The sequence below is a fragment of the Plodia interpunctella genome, chromosome 15, assembly GCF_027563975.2.
Source record: "Plodia interpunctella isolate USDA-ARS_2022_Savannah chromosome 15, ilPloInte3.2, whole genome shotgun sequence".
NCBI lineage: Eukaryota > Metazoa > Arthropoda > Insecta > Lepidoptera > Pyralidae > Plodia > Plodia interpunctella.
The window spans coordinates 8,622,185-8,644,564 of NC_071308.1; the positions used below are offsets into that span (position 1 = coordinate 8,622,185).

The 22,380-nt window shown below is 36.5% G+C and overlaps 2 protein-coding genes across 10 annotated transcripts in view; one reads left to right on the top strand and one right to left on the bottom strand.

The window, feature by feature from the left end:
• The first annotated feature begins 2,352 nt into the window (after nucleotides 1-2,352).
• On the top strand, nucleotides 2,353-4,319 carry LOC128676097 (uncharacterized). Its single transcript, XM_053756042.2, has one exon. The coding sequence runs from the start codon at nucleotides 2,451-2,453 to the stop codon at nucleotides 4,317-4,319; it is 1,869 nt and encodes a 622-aa protein (XP_053612017.1). The 5' UTR covers nucleotides 2,353-2,450.
• A 577-nt stretch (nucleotides 4,320-4,896) lies between these two features.
• The window catches only part of LOC128675729 (uncharacterized protein), a 53,363-nt gene continuing 35,879 nt past the window's right edge, over nucleotides 4,897-22,380 (bottom strand). For 2 of the 9 annotated variants that reach the window (XM_053755316.2, XM_053755314.2), the window contains exons 2-11: nucleotides 20,581-20,763; nucleotides 14,315-14,477; nucleotides 12,725-12,925; nucleotides 11,675-11,893; nucleotides 10,936-11,128; nucleotides 10,140-10,306; nucleotides 9,136-9,354; nucleotides 8,469-8,737; nucleotides 7,211-7,435; nucleotides 4,897-5,814 (exon numbers count right to left, since the gene is read on the bottom strand). In XM_053755316.2, the coding sequence (XP_053611291.1) occupies nucleotides 5,566-5,814; nucleotides 7,211-7,435; nucleotides 8,469-8,737; nucleotides 9,136-9,354; nucleotides 10,140-10,306; nucleotides 10,936-11,128; nucleotides 11,675-11,893; nucleotides 12,725-12,925; nucleotides 14,315-14,477; nucleotides 20,581-20,697 (2,022 nt within the window). In that variant the 5' untranslated portion in view covers nucleotides 20,698-20,763 and the 3' untranslated portion in view covers nucleotides 4,897-5,565. Of the gene's footprint in view, nucleotides 5,815-7,210; nucleotides 7,436-8,468; nucleotides 8,738-9,135; nucleotides 9,355-10,139; nucleotides 10,307-10,935; nucleotides 11,129-11,674; nucleotides 11,894-12,724; nucleotides 12,926-14,314; nucleotides 14,478-19,407; nucleotides 19,429-20,580; nucleotides 21,158-22,380 lie in introns of those variants that run through there. The other 7 variants (XM_053755317.2, XM_053755312.2, XM_053755311.2 and 4 more) reach the window with 7 other exon arrangements.

Here is a 22,380-nt window from a genome sequence, read left to right on the forward strand (position 1 = left end):
TACAACTACTATTACACTTCAATCTATAACTATTTACATATCAGATCACAAATGAAGTCACCTTTGTAAACTCACTCAATGATCACAGATAAGATTTAGTGCAGTTTTATTACTATTTTACACTTAGTTAATTATCAATTAAAATGTTATACTCATAAAACTTCATAAAATATTCCTCAAAGAAAGTGATCCCGCGCTATATTTAAATCATACTGGCGTGGCCACTGCTTTTAAATCCGTGATCTTAAACTGGAGTAAGGAACATTGAAGAAAGATTTTAATACTAACATAGAACCACTACATTCTAATTACGCGTAGCTAGAATAAAACAAGATTTATTTTAAAGCATTTTTATTAATTTCAAAAATAACTAGTATCATGTATTCACGCAATATTACTAAATTCAAAATATAGTATGATTAAATACACACAATATAACAGCGAGTAGTTCGTCACAATAAGAATAAAAGTATTTGTATTTCAAATTCAGTTCTATTAGCTTATTTTGTCATTTTACCCATCTAACTAATATAGAATACCAATTTAATTGTATCTCTTTTAATTCTAATAAATCTACTTACTTTCTAATTTGTTTTTACATTGATATAATGAGTTGAACGATCACTCGGTGATAGTGTAATGTCATAAACAATTTATCGAATGGCATTATGATTAACATACGATGAATGTACTAAGATACAAAAGGACTAGAGACTGATACGCGGTACGAGAGTCGATTCTAGCCCGAAGTGATTGGACCGTCTGACTGCGCGGTTGCGGATTACCACGAAACGTAACATTAAATACCATAGAATCAAGATTTGATTGAAATAGGCAAAATATTTATCAAAAATTCGACTTTGAAAATGACTCGTTTTATTCTCAAAGAAATAAATTTACATATCTCTGGCATTTAAAATATTTTCACAAGCATTTCGCACCCGCGCTTAGTCTAAGTAATTTAATAGCCAAACAAATTTTGACGCTCTCGGCAAATAAACATCACATGACGTCAAACGCCGCCATCTTGTGACGTCACGCAACGTCAAAGTTGACGTTTGACGGAATCTTAAAACAAGTATCACTTTTTTGATGCGACTTCGGTGTGACATGGCATTATAATTTGGCATCACCTACATTATCTACTAGAGCATGCAAAAATACAATAAGGATTGACTCCCATCCGTTTCTATAAAACATTGGTCTAAATAACTTAATTTTCGATATATTTCTTCGAAATCCTTGTTATTACATTACCTACAGCCTTACCACATAATATATTAAACCGTTTCAGCAAATCGTCCTACAACATTGAATATACATCCAGATATTATTTATTTTACAATTTCTTATTAAATGATTTTGGACGTTGACGCTACTGTGGACGTTTTTAAGTAAATGACAGTAGTGAGCTGAGCAAGCATTTTGAGCATTAACTTGCACTGATGTTATTTTTCAAAAAAGCTACAGTTTAAATCTTTAGGACAAAATTCAAAGGTATTTTAAGAATTTTTAATGCGTACAATCTGTACACTGGACTGTCAGAAATATTACGCCGATATTATACTAACAAGCCCTACGTAAAAGATGGTTAAGGTAAAAAATATATATGCTAATTCTAATTCACATTTATGTAATGTGTTTAATCGCCAATATTAAAATTGAATATTTATGTCACTAGATGGCGATATTTAGTTTTAGAACGCGCTATCGTGTGTCGCTCAAGAAATTATATAGTGTTTTAAAATATGTGTAGTTCTTTTGGCTTAACTTTTTGATCATTACACGGTTGTCACAATTCTGAAGTTTATATTTCTGTTGGACCTCACGTGTATTTTTGACAATCAGCCGATTGTTCATGGTCCTTTGAGCCGAAAGGCTTGATGGTTTGTGCAATAAGGCTTTCTCGTTCGCACCCATGGGCAGTAGTTTGCTGTCAAGGGCGGACACTGTGCGTCCACTTGGCCGCAACTGCTGGTAGCGGTATCCAGAAACAAACTTTCAAGTACATAGAGCGCGCCAAGAAGATAGTACTGGTAGCATTAAAAACTATTTGCGCACTCTACAAGCAGTGGATCTGTGATACCTGCTGTCAACGAGCGAGGGAGACCTAGGATACACCTATTTCGCGTGTGTGAGTGAGTGAAATGCTGGACATTTGTGAGTACTTTTATTTAATTTGAATCAGTGGTAGTAAAAATCAACCTCAAAAGCAAGAAGAAATTAAGTTTGGAAATTATTTGGACTTTACTGTAGTTTACTGTACGGACTTAGAATAGTTTTAAGAAAAGAGAATCGACGGGGAATCCATGCCCAATTTCCTTACGGTTTCATTGCGACAAGGTTCTAAACACTTGTAAATTTATTCATATTCGATCTTTAACTTAGAAAAATTTCACTTTTCGGATAAATCTTCAACTTGTATTTATTCTTTACTTAATTTAAACATCATGGATTCTTTGATTAAGGTCCAAATAAATACTAATAAAATTATTAATAAAGCTTACACTAACTTCAAAAAGTCTCCTAAAGAGCGTTTAACCGCTGGTTATTTAGAAACGAGACTTGCAGCTTTGGAGACACAATGGTGTATGTTTTCCGAAAATCATAATAATCTTATTAGTAAGTTTAATATTGAAGATTTAGGTAAATATATCGAATGTGATATTTATGAAGTTACTGAAGAATTGTATTTTGAATACAAAGCCGAACTTAAAGATAAATTAAGTCAAATTCAACCTGTCGTGCCTACTTTTTCTGAGTCTCACTATAGTAATTGTAAATCTAAAGATCAATTTCAAAGTAGTGTCAAGTTACCTAGGATAACTATACCCACATTTTCCGGTAGCTATACCGAATGGACAAGTTTTAGGGATTTATTCATGTCTCTTGTGCACACCAACCAGACACTAGATAATGTCCAAAAATTATACTATCTAAAATGTCATTTGTCCGGCGAAGCTGAACAACTCCTACGACATTTTCCTATCACGAGCGGTAATTATGACGTTTGCTGGAATCTTTTAGATGATAGATACAACAATAAACGATTCATTGCAAACTCAGTTTTAAATAGATTTATTAATCAAGGAAATGTATCCACTGAGTCTGCAAGTGATTTAAAGAAGTTGTTAGATACCAGCAACGAATGTATCAACGCTCTGATAAATTTAGGTTTTCAGACGGACACATGGGACATGATCGTTATTTATATTTTGTGCACAAAGCTTGATATTGAGACTCGTAAGATGTGGGAAACGAAATTAAGTGAAACACAGGATAGTTTGCCTACTTATAAGCAGTTTGCAGTATTTCTGCAACAACGTTTCAGGTCTTTAGAGTTTTTAGATGACAAAGTTCCAAAAAATATTGCTTCCTCAAAGGTTCTTCATGCTACTGAATCGATTTTATGTCCGTTTTGTTCAAGTAATCACAAATTGTTTCACTGTAAACAATTTGCTAAACAGGAACCACACTCACGTCGAAATTTTGTAAAATTAAAAAAAATATGTTTCAATTGTTTTGGATCGAATCATTCGGTGTATTCATGTCGCGCACCATCAAGGTGCAGAATCTGCCATCGGAAGCATCACTCGCTTCTTCATGTTCATGCTATTAATACACAAGCGAGTAATGTTCCTAAAGTCCACACTGAAAATTCTTTAAACATAGATATTGTCAAACAAAACAAACCGTGTAAAAATGTTACACAACATGTTAGCTCTCAAAGCCATGTTTTGCTTGCAACGGCTTTGGTGAACGCTAAGTCAAAAGCAGGTACATGTAAAACTCTTCGGTCTATAGTAGACCCGGGATCGCAAACTTCGTTTATTACGGAGTCAGCAGCTCAGCTTCTTGGGCTGCCGAAGGAGCAAAGCAAGAGTCGTGTGTCCGGTTTAGGAGGAGATCGGGATTCCGAAGTGACGTCAGGTTATGTCGTCAATTTACAAATACAATCTCTCGTAGACCCTAGATTCAACATGCAAGTTAAGGCTCATATCATAAAAACTATTACCACATTGCTGCCTGAAAACAAAATAGCAGTGCAGAAGTGGTCAAATTTATCGGGTATTAGGTTAGCGGATCCAAAATTCAACACTCCTAATAAGATTGACTTGCTTCTAGGAGCAGAAGTCTATGGTCAAATTATTGATGACGGTCTTATTAGAAGTGGTCCAGATATGCCTGTGGCTCAAAATTCAAAATTGGGGTGGATTTTATCTGGGACGTTATTGTCAACCGATGAAAATCAGAGAGATGAAATAATTCATACAAGAAAAAGTAAGAAAAAAAAGAAAACAAGGATTATAATGTCATAGGTTGTGTTAAATTACCTATAAATAAATAAACATTAGTCCTCTTTTGATAGCATTTACAACTTTTCAGATTTTTTATTTGAATACATATTAATTCAACGGCTTTGTTACCGTGTTATCTAGATTTAAAATTATATTTTAAACAGTTTCAAGTCGGTATAAACGTGTTGTAATTTAAGTTTGTGACAATTTGTTTGTATTAGTTACTTTCACTCACCATGAATCGATTTTAATTTTTTTTACAGTCCACTTATTTTATTAATTATATCATTTCATGGTGGCGGGTTTTCACCCTTATATTGCAGTCCATATTCAGTTATTTCACTTATGGACATTCTGTCCATGGTGGGCGGAATGTTTAATCGCCAATATTAAAATTGAATATTTATGTCACTAGATGGCGATATTTAGTTTTAGAACGCGCTATCGTGTGTCGCTCAAGAAATTATATAGTGTTTTAAAATATGTGTAGTTCTTTTGGCTTAACTTTTTGATCATTACACGGTTGTCACAATTCTGAAGTTTATATTTCTGTTGGACCTCACGTGTATTTTTGACAATCAGCCGATTGTTCATAATGACTACATCTCACTACGCCATATATATAAATAAGTAAATAAAGAAACTAATAAATATGAAAACTGTTCTGATAAAATGATAAAATAGAAAATATTTTAATCAAAAACATAATTTAACAGATCGAATTATAACAAAGGAATATTTACAAATCATATTATATATATTTTAGAAATAAATAAAAATCTAAACCAACTTTATTGCAAAGCTATATAATATGAACAAATCAACGAAGATATGATTAATGAAATTGGGTTTTCCTTTTTGTACGATGCGTATGATTATTTTCGAGCATAATCGCGTACAACCGGAATTTTTCATTTGCATCGAACGTTTCAAAACGTTATCACAATATAAGTAAGTAGCCTCAAAATTATCAATAAATCACTTCGATTCCCGTCGAATTAAAATGCTACCATATGAACAAAATATATCGAAATCTTCCATCGAATCTGTAACAAATATCAATTCCAAAACATTACAAGCCACAATTGCATTTCGCAAAGGTATTTATATAGATTCCACGGCAAAATGAAATCGCTCGATTTGACGAAATCAAACATGGTTGACAGTTTCTATAATTCCAGGGGCCGTACCCACAGATCGAATTCTAATTTTAAAATACTGATTCCACGTCACGACTCGGGTCACAGACAAACAAGATGGCGCTCACTCAATGCGTGATGATGGTCGAATGTAGGCAATGCGGGACCACGTGTCTGTAGGGTAGCCTGTAGTTCTTCACGGTTCTGGCGGCGAGGCATTTGAGGGTGGTGTACTGGAGGGGGTTGACCATGGCCGAGAGGTTCTGCTGCGTGGCCTTCAGGATCTCCGCTGGAGTCTCGCCCTCGTAGTTCACGGTGTCGATGTGGGCGCCGTGCGCCAGCAACTCGCGCACCACTTCAGGCGGACAAGGGTTCAGCTGGAAAATTTACGTTACGGTTCATATATGGAGACTTGCAGTCTGTCAAGAAAGTGAAGAAAATAATTACGGCACGGAACATGGTCAACAAATACAGGATACTGTTGGAGCCTGTTGGAATGATGGTTCGACTGCGTGACGGCTCCAACAGTAACCTGAAAGTATTTGTTGACCGATGGGATACCCCTTTGGTTCAGCGGTGGTTGCGGCTTCATGTTGTGTATCATATTTTTGTTTGTTTTTACTAACACTAGTGTAACTTAATAGTGTTACTAACATATTTGAATGTGAATAAATAAGGGCCCTGTCTGTTAGCTGGCAACACTACATCAACCAATCTTGACCATTCAATTTGGTATTGCAATGGCAAAAAATTTTGTTCGTTAAGAATCCGTTTTCTTTACAGACTATGTTGAATTTAAAAAAGTGTAATGCGCTATTTGTAAATGTGAAACGAGCGGTTTTAATTGACATATATGTGACAGCAATAAACATCATAAGGAGATTATTCTTTAGAATCTAAGTTAAGAATAGATCTCCTATAAGTCCCCGGTCCACTAGCGCCACACATCACATTTTTATCAATTGCTTTTCATTTATAATAAAAACTAATAAGAGAATTCGTACTACATTAGAAAAAGAATTATTTTATTGAACTTTTAGAAACGTTTTATTGAATTGTATAGCAGAAAACGCTGCTAGTCGAATCTTGGGATCAAACGGAAAAAGGGTTAAAATTTGAAATTAAAAATTTTCTCAGTATACAAATAAATAAATATATTTGGACAAATCACACAGATTGAGCTAACCCCTAAGTAAGTTCGAGATTTGTGTTATGGGATACTAACTCAACGATACTATATGTTATAACGAATACATATATATATATAAACACCCAAGACCCGGGTCAGTCAGAAAAAGATCATTTTCCATCATGACCCGACCGGGAATCGAGGTAAGCACTATACCACTGCGCCACCCAGGTCGTGAGTAATCACAGTTCATGACAAAATTTTTGATGGCCATCCGTCCGAGACAGTCTGATCGAAAGTTCCCAGGTTCGAATCCTAATCATGCCACACTTGTTTGTATACCAATCTGACTCGTGTTAAATAGTTTATTAGTTTTAATAGACCACGATTAGTTTCCGGTGAAGGAAAAATATCGCGAAGAAACCTGCACATCGGTGGACAGTTTAGTTCACTAGTGCGTATGCGACTACCTGCCACTAGATGGTAGTCGCGAAAGTAGTGTCAGAAGCCTACAAGCGACTTGAGTAAAATTTAACTTTTTTACTAGTGTTTTTTATTGGTAAAGTTTTATGGGTGTTAGCACACACAGTCGCTGGGAATGAGGAGGGAAGATCACACGAGCATAACCCCGAACCCGCGCTCACCTGCGCCAGCAGATGCAGCGGCGTGTTGCCGTCCGCGTCGCGCGCGTCCGGCGCCGCGCCCAGCCGCAGCACGAGCCGCACCAGCGCCGCGGCCGGCGCGCGCGCCCCCGCGCCCGCCCCCGCCCCCACACCCGCCCCCGCACCCGCCCCCGCACCCGCGCCCGCCCCCGCGCCCGCCACCGCGCCCGCGCACGCCACGTGCAGCAGCGACCGACCCTGTCGCACCTGAAGAACATATTTCTCGTTAATAACTTACTCATCTAAAGCCACATTTACTCAGCCCTATTGGGCAGGGAAGTGAGCACGGTGGGCAGCACGAGGTTGTACGTTGTACGAGTGTAAATAGGTTACTCGCTCATGTCACTGCCGCTGCCCGGCGCTCCCTCGATCGTCGGTTTTTCGCGCGGAAATTTGGACAAGTATTTGTAAATTTGGACAACCACCACAGGAGTGGAACTTTATGATATTGAGCGGGTAATATGGAATGACTTATACTGAGCAGTCATAATGCTGTTCGAACCAGCAATTCATTCAATCATTTCAAGTCATTTTTGCTAGTTGATAAATAAAGAAGAGAGAGAGAATAGGAATATGTAGGCTAAGTGTAAATGCTTATCGCCGTAGAAGTATTTAGGGAAATGTTTAGGCAGCGGCAGGAGAAATGGCAACAGCTGAGTGTAAATGTGGGGTAAGACTATTACTTATGGACATTATATATAAATAAACCCATTTGATACTTTGACATTCTCATGTTATATGATGAATGCCATTGTTGCCAATCAACTGTAAAGGTTATGTGTCCTTTAGTCTCTAGTAATCCTTTAGTCTTTAATAGAATATAAAATGGTCCTATTCTAGAGCAAAACCACACATCATATATGTATATGAATTCAATATATTCATTGCAGATAAGTACCAATTATTTACATTGACACATGAGGATGGTAATTCATTTGGATTAATTTCCTAAACCAGAAGAAAATAGGTTTATAAAATCGGAGTAAAAACATATAACCAATATATACTTACACAAAATTAAAGTGCAGTGCTGAGTTACTAGATGAGTGGGACTGTGACTGTTATAACAATAACGACAATAAGATTTACTCTTGGTGACTTTAGCATTTTACAGTTATTTCATTATGTACTTTCCTATTTACTGTCTGTCATCTTACCATGTAATATCGTGTATTCCATGTTCTGTCAGTACATAAACTCTTATTTAAAAAAAGGGTGAAGAAAATTTTAACATACATACCTTAATATCTAACTTGACGAGCGCGTACACTTGCTTGTGGATCCTTCTAGAAGTTTCCTCAGTACAGTCCGGCTCTGCTAACAGTTTCGCCATGACCGTCGCCAGGTGGAGCGATATCACTAGCACCCTCTGTAGTGTCGTCAGTGTTTGTTCCCGGTCGATGTTCTGTTTCGTGCACTCTAGCATTTCCATTCCTCTGTGGATTTCTGACAGCGCCTTTTCAAAAACTGGCTCGACGTCGTCGATCGTCACTGGAGGTACTATGCGACCTGGAAAAACATTTCAATATTTTATTTATTTGGACTTTTTAGTTGCGTAAGGGGGACAGATATATTTGTAAGTTCGCCTTTGAAGCTAGTAGTTATGACGCCGTCAGTTATGTCGTGCCTCAAAAGGATTAGAAGTATTGAATTTTTTAAAATCATGTTCAATCATGAAAGGTTGATTCTTACAATTTAATGTATTTATTTTGATAGATCCGATGGTGAAGTGCGGGTTTGCATTTCACTTCTTATTATCGAATCCATTCGAAGTGCGACACAACGAACCAATCAAATTGCGTGTGACGCAACGCACTGTGATTGGTCAGTTGCGTCTCATTGCGAATCGACTCGATGGTGATATGTAAATAGCAAAGTCGTACCACACACTGAAGACTCTAGAGTACCTCTGAGCGGAGGCCGCGCGCGCTCCAGCAGCATGTAGGAGAACAGCTCCGCGAAGCTGTAGAGGCTGGACTGCGTGAGCGGCGACAGCGGCGGCAGCACGCAGCGCTGCATGTCGAGCGCGTGGTGCCACAGCTGCCGGCAGCGGCTGAAGCGGCCCGCGTCCGCGTACACGGCGCCGCGGTACCGCACGTAGTACGACGTGTCGGGGTGCGCGGGGCCTGGGGGCGTTACCAGTAGCTCAAATACATACGTAGTCATTTCTAGACACAAACAGAAAACGCAGCAAATTCGAAAATTCTTTATTCCATCTAGGATGATATACATCACTTATTTACGTCAAAAAATTACTTAAACGTAAGTAGACTTATCTACTGCCGACTTCCAAAGCGCAGGTTAAAAAGAAGCGGCACAACTTCACCGCAGCCTTTTCTCCAAGGACGTCAATTAACAAATGTAGGTCTTACATATATGTTATGTTATATATAACGACCTCGGTGACGCAGTGGCAAGGTTCTTGCCACTGAACCGAGAGGTCCCGGGTTCGATCCCCGGTCGGGTCATGATGGAAAATGATCTTTTATTGATTGGCCAGGGTCTTGGATGTTTATCTATATATGTATTTGTTATAAAATATAGTATCGTTGAGTTAGTATCCCATAACACAAGTCTCGAACTTACTTTGGGGCTAGCTCAATCTGTGTGATTCGTTGTAATATATTATATTATAAATATATCTCAAGTTTTCATATATAATCATAAACATATACATATATTTAAAAATTAAGAGGACGAATTTACATCATTATTAAAAATGACAAAATTTAAATGAATAAAAAACAAAAAACATCGCTTTCGCTTCATAATTTCTCAACTTAATCACATCTACGGGTTGTACACAATAATACAAAGCGGCCGGCGCGATGTGATGCAATTCAAACGTATTATTCAATTTTATTAAGCGGGGAATTATTTGCATTCACCTTGTCACATAAAAAGAACTGACCTAAAATCCTCTCCCTGATGACCAGAGCCTGCATCCTCATAGCGTCAGGGTCTGCTAAGATCTCGTCCAGCTGCTGAGCATTGCTCGGCTCCACCGCGTAATCATATGCCTCGATGCGGGGAACGTCTTTAGGTTTAGGGATGGGCTCGCTTCCGTCGGCCGGGAATCTGGTCAAGGAATACATTTTACATAGATAAATAAAAGTGACACAATTTCGTGTCTTTACCTCGCAAGAGGATAAAGACACAAAACTGTGTCTGTATTAATTTTAACAAATATGTCAGTACTTTTTCAATTGTTAGCGAATTGGAATATTACAATACAAGCCTGAGATATAGTCGAGGAGATTAAAACACACGAGTCGAGTTTAAATTCCTACATTATGTATTTTTATTTAAGGTAGGTTGTATATGTATATGTTCAAATTAAATTACTAAATACGCACATATTCTAGCATAAAACCCAATTAAAGGTGAACACAGCATTTTCTTCAACATAAAAACATACCAAATTCGCTAACAATTGAAAAGTGCTGACATATTTGTTAAAATTAATATAGACACAGTTTCGTGTCTTTATCTGTTGCGAGGTAGGCAGAGCCATGGATTTCGAAACTCAAAGGCCTCGTTTAGCTGTATGGCGAACTAATTGATAGAATAGATAAGACATAGTGACAGATTCTTAGCCAACCTGTACGAAAATAATCCAGTATGTATTCCTCTAGATTGCCTTTTATGATCTGCGTGAGAGGAATAAAAAAAAGCAGTTTAAACAAGTTCTCTCGCTCGCACGTTACCTGTCATCCATTGCTCTCTTCCACAAGGCAAGCGCCCCCACCATATCCCTCCTCTTGTCTACGTATGTGGCGCCTAACAATTCCAGCGCATCTATACGCTGCTGTCTAGTAACGAAACAGTATTCTACATTAATTAAATGCTCCACGATATGTGTGTGGCCAGTCACTGACGCGGCTAGGAGGGGCGTCATACCTGTAATGATAAAATAAATAAATTTAATAATAATGTTTTTGTAGGACCAGGCTCGGAATAGTTATTCTTTGTTTTGTCTGGATCTATAAATGAAAAGAGAGAGGAACAAAATAATGAGTAACATTTCCAAGACTAATCCGATTTTTGAAATTAGTAAGGCGGCAAAAGATAAATTGCACTGTTTCAATGTAGATATACATATAATGAAACAAATGTAATTAATATTTTGCGTCGAGGACACACAAATCTAATCCCTCACCTAAATAATTTATTATCACAAAACGGAATATATGCCTTACACAATTTTCAAAAATTTACAAGAATACTATTTTGCCTTTATTTATAACTATATGTTGCCCGGGGCTTCGCTCCCGTTGGAATTTTGAGATAAAATATAGACTATAACAATCATGGATAATGTATTTTTCTAATGGTGAAATAATTTTTGAAATCGGTTCAGTAGTTTCGAAGATTACCGGCCTCAAACATACAAACTCACAAACGCTTACCTCTTCATAATAATAATATAAAAAATAGACTATTCACCGTAAGAATCTACATCCATCGTCGCTCCATACCCCAACAGCAGTTTCAGAATATGCAGGGACCCGCTCTCCGCACAGTCGTGCAGCGCCGTGTTCCCTTTCACGCTCTTCCTGTTGACATCGGCGTTGAGGGACAGGAGGTACTTCGCTATCTTTATGTGGCCCTTGTAGCACGCGATCATGAGACACGTGTGTCCGTGACGATTCGCAATTTCTATGTCTGGAAAGAATTAAAGAGAGTCATAAATGAATCCTCTTCATAGTCGTATTCTTCATGGTTGAGGGTCGTGGTCATTGCGTAGATTTAAAAACTCACTCAACGACTTTCTTCACACTATTAATGGAGTGATTTGCCATTGCCTTCTCCATTGCACACACAATTTGATAATTAATCAACTAGAGTGCAGGTTTCCTCACGATGTTTTCCTTCATCGGAAGCAAGTGGTGGTCGATGAAAACTACTAAGTGTACATGAATCAGATTGGTATACAAACTCATGTGGCCTGAGTAAGATTCTAACCTAAGACCTTCCGGTTCACAAGCGGGCGCCATAACCATTACACCACCACCATTTTTATCACAATAGCTTCAAAGAGGATTCGACATTAGACAAACGACTGAGTGGTCTTAGAACAAAATAGTGTGAAAGATTAGCAGCACAGAGCCATTCACACCTAATAACCACAGGTCTCACACCCTTTTACATGTTTGCTCGCTAGCCCAGTGTTCATTAATTTATTTGCCAACTAAATGTACATATTAGTACACGTAGTTAGCTTTATTACACTATGCTAGTACTGTGCATGCGCCACGTGGAGTTGACATTCATACCCCAGCAGACCAACTCTTATGCCAGCTCCACACTGTCGCTAAACACTTTGCCAAACTGTGACGGATTCAGTATACATTGATGATTTTCATTGGGGTAAATAAAAGCACTCATACTAATTACGCAATGTTCACGCATTAGCGTCGGCATGTGTACGAGTTCGCCGACAGTGTGGCATAATATAAGACAAGACTAGCATAAGGATATGTAGAAGACACCAACCGGCACCGCTCTCGACTAGGAACTTGACAATGTCATAATGGCCGTCGAAGCAGGCGGCGCGCAACGGCGTACTGTGCGTGCGCGTCGTGGAGTTGACATTCGCGCCTGCGCGAACTAGCAACCTCACGAGCGGCAAGTGGCCCGCTGCGGCAGCGCACCAGAGTGGCGGCGCGCCCTCTATCGTCTCGCCGTCGAACGTCACTGCAATTATCAATTACCATTTAAGTCATGAGTTCCTGGTACTTCCAAAGGCTTATCATTGCATATCTTATTAAAAGAGGTATGTTTCTAAGTAAATTTTGAAGAAAATAACCAATTTAGGCATCTGACTCAAAGAATATGATCGTCATGAAAGTGTATAAAAACTCAATTTTATGAGTAGTAAGTCATAAGAAGCAGATTTGACAAAATGTTCTTTTCTCTATTCATAACTTAAGTAGCCTGGTAGAAAATCCTTAGGTTTTCTCTATTATTTTCTACTGAAATGAATTCAATTTAAAACGCCTTCTACATATTTTTGTAATAAAGTTTTAAAAAAATAATGTCAAGATCATTCAAGATTTCAAGACGAGGCAGCCGTATTGCATCCAAGCGTGAACAAATCTATAAATATAAAACGAATAATTGAATTGTCTACCTAAAGCCTAGACAATACTTAATGAAGTATGTACTAAAATTATAAAATGACAGTTCAAAATATGGACCGAAAACAATGCATTTTGCCGCATGTAGACAGACACCTTCAATTCATAATGCATTTATTATCTTCTCAGCTTTCGACGACACAAAGTGAACTTTCTTACTAATCATATTCAACAGCTCATCCTATTCTTCATGTGACAAGTTTCTAGTATTACAATACAAGTAGGGTTTCTTTTGTCAACGGCCACGCAAGCTAAATTGCCATGGATATTTCTGCTTAAACTGAAATATCTAAGGTGAAATGGCATTGTGCCCAACTATTGTCGCAATAGAAAAACATTTTGGTGGTTTATAAAAACAATATGAGTCAGATTGGCAAACAAACTAATGCGGCACGAGTAGGATTAGAACCTGGAACGTAGATTACCGGGCCTCTTTATCTTAACCTCTGGACTGTTTCGAGTTTAGATAACTACTAAAATATATGTACAGCAATTAACAAGGCTTTAACTTTCCACTATAAACAGATTATAAATGCGGTTAATAGAATAAATAATATCCATAAAATAATTAATTGCCTCTTCCGGACGTCACAACAGTCAGATGTTGACGTAAATTGATAATAACATATATGATATTTATATTCATTCGTACGCATTTTATAAAATCTAATGATTGCTCACGCAAGATTAACGCGTAACGGTGATTACAAACGGTGTCACCAATACATAGAAATGATGGTTCTATGTCAAATCAAAAACTTTTTTATAGACCCGGTATATCAATTTGTGCATAGCTACGAGTACAATGAAAAGTGACACAAACGTCACGTAAAGGGCCAGTTAGTAGTGCTTATTTCGTGTCAGAACCGCTTACCACACTCATCTGCCTTAGCCCCGCGTATCGTCACATTTGTTAGAGTAATGGCAATTTCCTGTAACAACTCACCGGAGCCAGGCTGCTCGATATCAGCCTTGCATCTCTCGATGAGGTATTCTGCGACGTCGTAGTGGCCGTTTCTGCAGGCGATCACCAGCGGCGTCGTGCCACCGACCTTGGCACCCACCAACATGTTCAGGTCGTCCATGGACCGCCAACTGTGTAGGTACACCTGGAGGCAACATTGAAAAAGATTGTTATTTTCAAACTTTTTATACCTTTATTAATGGGAAAATTAAGTAAAGAAACTCGTGGTAAAAATGTCTAATCTCCCAAAAATACTGATCATTAACTACATCTGCTGCTTTCTTTGTATAATAAATATAATTTGATCAATAAAAAAGCAGACGCTAAAAAAATATATGCCAGAAAAAATGCAAGTGCAACACGATAGGTTAAAAGAAATAGAGATGGAATAATAAAAGGGTTCAGTTAATTTGTTGTGAATGTCATACAAAAAGTTGATACCACAAGTTTTTTCACTTAAATTTAAGGTAGCCTACCTTAAATGGTAAAATAAAAGTAAAAGTAAATTTATCTGGAATTTACTTTCTATAAACAATTATATCAACTTTGTGACTGTCACGTTTTCTTGGAGCGATGAACGCAAATCGGTTTAGTAGATCCAATTATACAAAGGAGGAAGTAGATACACGTGACTGTATTTTTAGTACTTCAATGATTATATAGCTTTTTTCTCCACATTCATAACCAATGATCTGTGAAGATATTTTTATACATGCAAACAGGTCTGGTCACAGCGTGATCGACGTTACGGTCAACCAACAGAAAACCAACCCTCATTGACTTATTTAACACACTAATATGCTATTATGATGATGTTTTCTTGGACTGGAAGCAAGCGGTGGTCTATATATAAATATATATGTTACTGTAAAAGCCCGTATATAGGTAAATCTTAGGTTTTTTCAGAAAATCTTAGGATTTACCGGCATGGGTTGGTAAATGGATGGAAGGATTTATAAATAATTGACGATTTTTTCGGGCTTTTGTCATTAGAATTTAGTATATGCTAGGTTTTGCTACTGACGGCTGGTAAATGTTGGTTTTGGGAATAAAACAATGAGTAATTCTTATTAATAATTTATTTTTCAGAAACCTTACATATTTTTATGTAGGTCATTGTAGGTATCATATACTATTAGATTAATTTATTAACTAAGTAATTAGTCACATCCTTACCTATTTTAAATTATTTTCATTTGGTAAGTATTTGTTATTTATAAATGTTTTTAACTTTAAAAGGTAATATATTTTAAAATACTTCTTAAATAGTAAAAAATAATAAAAATAAAATTATTTTCTCAACATTTACCGTGCCTTGGATGTAAATCTTAAGATTTACCAAGTGAATGGTGGTAAAAGTTCGAATTGCAAAATTGTTCGGACTTTTACCATTAAAAGTTGGTAAATCTTAGGTTTTACTGGAATATCTTAGGATTTACCGTAGTTCGTGCTTTTACAGTAACATACTCGAGTCAGATTGGTGTACAAACTCTCTCTCATCTGGGCGGTTTATTCCCGGTTACTTCTTCAGCCGTTGAGCGTCAGAGCCCAGGGTCCGATTTCCTACTTTTTGTCTTCGCACGGTCGTCGGCATCCCTAGTTGTCAAGACCATTGGCACGCAATCATCCTTGACGACATCAAGACATAGAAACTCATGTGGCATGAATAGAGTAAGAAGCTGAGACCTTTTAAACACAGCCACAATCATTTCCGACCCGCACTCGCACTTGTACATACTGCACAAAAATATATCGACAAATATAATCTCACGATAAAAACAGTGTAATGATGACTAATCCATTCCAATCACTTATACTATGCTGCTTAAGTAGATTATTTCGCATTTAGTTAACATATTCTAAGTATTGCTAATCATATTGCCGTATTATCGTACATAGACCCAATTTGGGTCACTGCGCGATAATAGAAGATGGTTGATGGTATGGTATGATATGGATGGTGATGGTATGATACGTAATTGTGCACCTATTTTGCACTATAATTTTATGAAAGTATATATTTTTTTCTTACACATGTGAATGAAATAAAATACTCATACACGTCTTTATCCAGTACGGGATAGACAGAGCCTAGAGTTACGAAACTCGAAGGCCACGTTTAGCTGCTAGTTGGCGGAACAGGTTGCTAGGCCATCTCCTATCTATGGGGAAAATCTCCGGTTTTATAGCACTTTCCCTTGGTTGACGACTATAACGACCTGCGCGGGAGTGGGAGCAGTTGGCGTATCCTGATTTTATTTCGCTCCGGGACCAACATGGCAGATATAAAGTAGTTCGATGTATTGAACATTCGAAAAAAAATGCATAAAAAAAACAAAGCTGCGTTCTATTATTCTAATGTAATTTTGATTATAGCCTTCAACCTTTCACCTAAATTTCACCTAAATTAAAGTAAATTACATTACTCAATTGTATACTTTTGAAGTGAACAAGTAGAGTGGGCTATTCATAAATAATCTCAATTTTATGGTAGCTTCCGGCGATGTATTCTAAACTGCTATTATACACGATTGTATTGTAATGATTTGTGACTAAAAATAGAATAGCGATCGCCTCACGCGGATTAAGCGCAAATAAATTACTTTCTCTGTTGCGAAACTTTCCAGTCATTGACATTTTATGCATTTTATAAGTAGGCTTTTGCGTTTTTACTAATAATATCGTGGACTTTGAACTGTCGTCAGAATGTAAACAAACACTATTTTTAAAACAAAGACATATTATTTATTTACTTAAAATTTTATTACACAAAATTACAGAAAATATATACAAACAAATACCAAACCAAACAGAGAAATAAAGGTATAATTGAAAACCACAGTATAAATACCATTTAACAAAACTATTGAGCTGAATATGAGTAGGTACATAGTGTAATATATAATCAGTATATTTCCATACGTCACCGCTTGTCAGCAAACTGTCAAAATGTCACCCCATATTTAACTCGATAACTTGTTAAATGTTAATGACAGAGGAAGGTTCAAGATGAAAAATATTTTGAAAATGCCATATGTACCGGCTCATAAATTGGGAAGTTGTAGGAAGTACACGTATTTTGTTAAATGTTAATTGCGATACAGCGCCAAGAAAACCGGCTTCCTGGAAGGCCACAGTGAAGATGGCGAGACAACTATCAAAGAGTACTTTGTAAAGGAAAAGCCTTAAAAAGCTTCAATGAAGAGAGGGATTAGCAAAGTGAGATCTAAAGAGCTTAATATACATATAAAATTTTCGTGTCATTCATTACCACACCTCTGAGGCAGCTTGACCGAATTTAATGAAATTTTGTATGTATATTCAATAGGCCTGAGGTTATATGTTTTTTATACCACTCGAACGAAGCCAGGACGGGCCGCTAGTAGTGTAATAAAATGAGCAGTAAAAAGAGAAATCTGTGTAAAATAACAAACGACTGAGTTTGGCAAGCGCGAGATCCGTCGACGTCGCCGGTGCATGGCGCAACGTGCAGTCTTGCAACACGCACCGGATCCACCGAAACAACCGAAAACCAATTCTAAAATCGCCTCAGTAAGGCTCAAATTGGGGCGTAAACAAGTTCAATTCTGAAATGTCGACTCGATTCGAATTTCGACTGCACTCTGCGCTTTATTTAAATAAAATTAATATGTTTATTTGCAATTCTATGAATTTATTCAATTCTTAATTAAGTAAGAAAGAATAAATTTACGTTACGTAGATGGGCAACGAAAAGTCATTAAGCAATTTTTTACATCATACTATTGAAATAAAAATATGTTCTTGTTATTGTTATAGCATAAAAAAGATGTTCCGTCCGTTCCGTCCGTTAACGACATAAAGATTTTAATCTAAAGCCTGTAAAAGACGTATACACACAAAATGGGCCACTTTCAACAATTAAAAGTGAAAGCAAAACCAAATATTCCACTAATAAAATGATCAATTTAGCTGAAATGAAAACGAATATAAGTTTTATTTTCTTAATATTTGAAGGAAGAAATTGGGAAATTACAAAAAATATTTATGTTACCTATTTAGTTACATTATCAACTTTGTAAAAGAAATTTGGTATCTATAATTAAATCTAAACTTCTGATTCATTAAAATCTGAGTGCAATCAGTATCTCAAGGTGGAAAGGTCACTAACACTGTGTTACTGACCTAACCCCAATTTCATTTGTAAGTCACTCGTGTAATTACACAAATTTATTTTAATGTCTGGTACACTCGGACATTTCGACAGCTTAAACTTTGACGTAAATGTGTAAGTAGGGTAAAGAGGTGAACAAAAGTGATAATTAGCATAAATACGCTTAAATAAAAATATTTTATTTCAAAGTTATAAACGAGTGTTTGGCCTATTTTTGCCCCATAACCCACATAAATATTAATTGAATATGTGCTTCAGAAAAAAAAAATACAAAAGCGTACCGATATGGAAAATAATATTTTCCTGTACTGATCACAGTATAATAATGATAAGTAGTTGTGTTTTTCACCAGTCAACCAACAGGTGATAAAAAGCTTGACAAAGTTCACGGTTAAAGTATGCACTTCGCAAATATATTTGCAATAAAAAGAAATTGACATTTTATTTTGCATATTCAACATTATTGTATATGCAAAATAATAAATAAATAATATTGTCAATTTAATATTACACGATGATGTGCCATGTAATTTCGATAAAGATGTCTCATGTACAATAATTTAATTGTATGGCGTTAAGCTATAAATGTATGGCTTCATATTGTAACGTAAAGTTGCAATTTCATTACAATTCAATGATAAAAGTTAAAGACTAAATTAATAAATATTCTAAATATGGACGAAATTAAAATAAATTTCTGAAAATATATAGGTGTAATTTTTAGATATGAAACATAACAATATTAAGAACTTACAAATATTCATCATTTGGATAATCTAGGAATGTTAACATTTAAATAGTATTAAAATTACAAAACTATAGATAGCCTAGACCTATAGAACCTAGACCTTGGTGATCTCCAGTCGTATTTCATAACAACCATGTTACATGCAATACAATGTAAATAGACATAAGTGCGTACCTTCAAAAAGACTAAAAATCACAGGTTCTAAGTGCACCAACTGCACTGCTGAATTCCCGAGGTACACTAATTATATACCAGATCCAGAGCAATTAAATAGTCTGGACATTACTGGAGACAATACCTTATCGCAACACTGGCAGTTAGACAATGAGTGTCGAAACGGGGACCAAGGTCACTGAAACATTGATACATTATGCATATTGGTCGAGTCGAACAAGCTCGACCCTAATAAGATGCTATCTCAATGTTTCAGCCTGAGTCACGGGTGAAATGTGACTGTGACTGTGAGGTCTCTGCAATGAGTGTCGAAAATTTGGATACAACTTGAACTTATGTCGAATTGAGGCAAGCCTCGGACGACCACGCAATCTTGGCGAAAAATGTGTACTTCTGAATTTGTATTTAAAAGTGTTTAATATGATTAAAATTGACGAAACCCTGATTCGAGAACATTGCAGGTCATTTCTAATTCGCTACATAGTGTAAAAAAAGTCTGTCTGTCCCTATGTATGCTTATTAGATCTTTTTAAAACTACGCAAAGGGTTTTTCAATAGATAGTGGTTTGTTATGATTTTAACTGCCGTTATTTTCAAAGGCCGCTACTTCACGATAAAAGCAAATATTATACTTATGTTTATCTAATTGCATAGATAACAAAGAAGTTGAGTAAAGATATGTCCAAACCACGGACAAAAAAGCTTTGCTCCGTGGTCCATGTAAAGAAGAAGACGTCTATACGGAATGACCTTGCAAAATGTAGACTATGTTGTCATACTAATTTTAAAACGATGTTTATTTCCTTTTACAAAATTTGCAAAATTCCTTTCCCTCGTTATAATTACTAAATGAGTATGCGTGCGTGCGTATACGGAAGAACATAAAAACGCACAAATTTATCAACGAACTTGATAAATTTTGATTATACATGTGTCTATTTATAAATTACCTTATTAGTCAAATCAAATTCCACCAACATCATTTCCAAAGATTCAAACCTATAGGGTACACGCGCTGACTTGAAGACAGCCATAAATTACTGGGTTTTGGCAATAAAATATTTAGTATCCAATAGAACTGTAGATTTGGCATCGACACGAAAGGAAAAATAATTAAAATATAGGTACTTAGTATAATTTATATTCTAAAAGATAATAAAACACGAGCATTACCTTCTTGATACGTCTAAGCAGCCTGCGTTGCCGGCGCAGCAGCGTCTTGCCGCAGTGCCGCAGTGTCTCTATCCAACGACACCGCACCGGCATCAAATCCCACACTGCATTTGTCATTTTAACATCCACACATTACACTCACACTTCAATCCAAATAGTTTAATAAATTTTGCACTTTAACACCTAGGAATTATTGGCTCATTGATAACAAAATTTCCGCCGAAAACGCATGTATCCACTCGTGCGTTGCGCGTTTACAACGGAACAAAAATGCAGTGTTGCACACAATATGCAACGTTTATTTCCTCCGATTGCAGATTACTGTTTGCACGGTGAACCAGTTTTTACACAACTGACCAAAAGGAAGTGTTACGGTTTACTCATCGTTTTGTTAAGGGATCGAGTCAATGAAGACAATCGGGGTGTTAATTCCATAAATTGTTTTCTTACTCAATTGAGGGTCAGTGGAGTGGTCATGCCCTTAGTCGAACTATACACCGTACTTCTACTGATATTAGTGGTAGTAAGTACTTTAGATAATTTAAGCTCATTATTTTTAAATTATAATTATCTTAAATTTTGACTTATGTACTTAAATAGTTTAACAGTTTCAACAAAAAATAATTTTGAGCAAATGACAAAGTTAACACTGTATTTTTAATTATTATTTCAAAAACATGTTAAATGTACAGACAGACATACGAAATTATCTAGTCGTATATTAAAATAGGTACCTACTGTTAACACAACTTCAGCTTGTTCATTATAAAAAATATTTACTGATTCATTGGAAAAGCCAGGTTTAAATAAAAGAAATAACATGTCAAAGGTAATTACATTGAAGGAGACTGTTACGAAAGCCTCGTCCGTTCTGTACAGAACCGGCCTTGTTGATCAGTCGGTCTGTCTGTATACCACATTTACAATTCTTTTCAAGGCGTGAATCATCATCTTTTAAAGTACTATTACATTTTTTATGGTCGCGTTTAGTTAATAACTATCCATGGGTAATTACCGTATTAATTAGTATTAGTTGAGGCACACGCGGCAACTAAGCAGTTAGAAATTAATAACAGTTATAAATCCTCGGCTGGATGGATACACAGGCAAGAGAGATAAAATTAAAAAATATATATGGAGGAGGAGTCTTATCTTGTCCCTACCAGGAGGGATATCTGACAGAGATTAGTTACCACTAATGTAACAGCACATATACGAATAGATAAAGAATAAGGATAGATATAGGACGATGGAGGTGGCTAAAACAGTTCTACCGTTCCGAGAATGAAATATTAAAGATCTGTTGATCGGAATGGAAAGGCGGACAAAAGAGGAAGAAGAACAAAATACAAACATTGTACATAAATACCAACACAGTCACAATGTATTCGAGTTGTCGGACAATAAATATATTTTTTTATTGTATAAATAACTCTACAAATTCAAGTTCTTTATTTTCTGAGGCGGCACCGACAGCGAGTTTGAAACTAATTTGGATAGGTTGATGCGCCGTTGACAGTACAACACGGAGTTGTTGTGATTGTGATCGCAAACAATCAGTTTCAATCACCAGCCCCGGAATTGAAAGGGGACGCGGTCAATTGTTGTCACGTTTCTGATCGGGCCGTCACGTGCTTGAATACTTACAGGGTGATGTGTTGTGATGGGTTTCATCAATAGGTCCGATAAAAAAATTGCTTGGGAAAAGATTTGAAAATGAAGACCCCGAACTGGTCGAAGTGCGGTGGTAATTTACTTATAGATAGATGGACGATCTAATCAAATTTGCTAGAAAGAGAT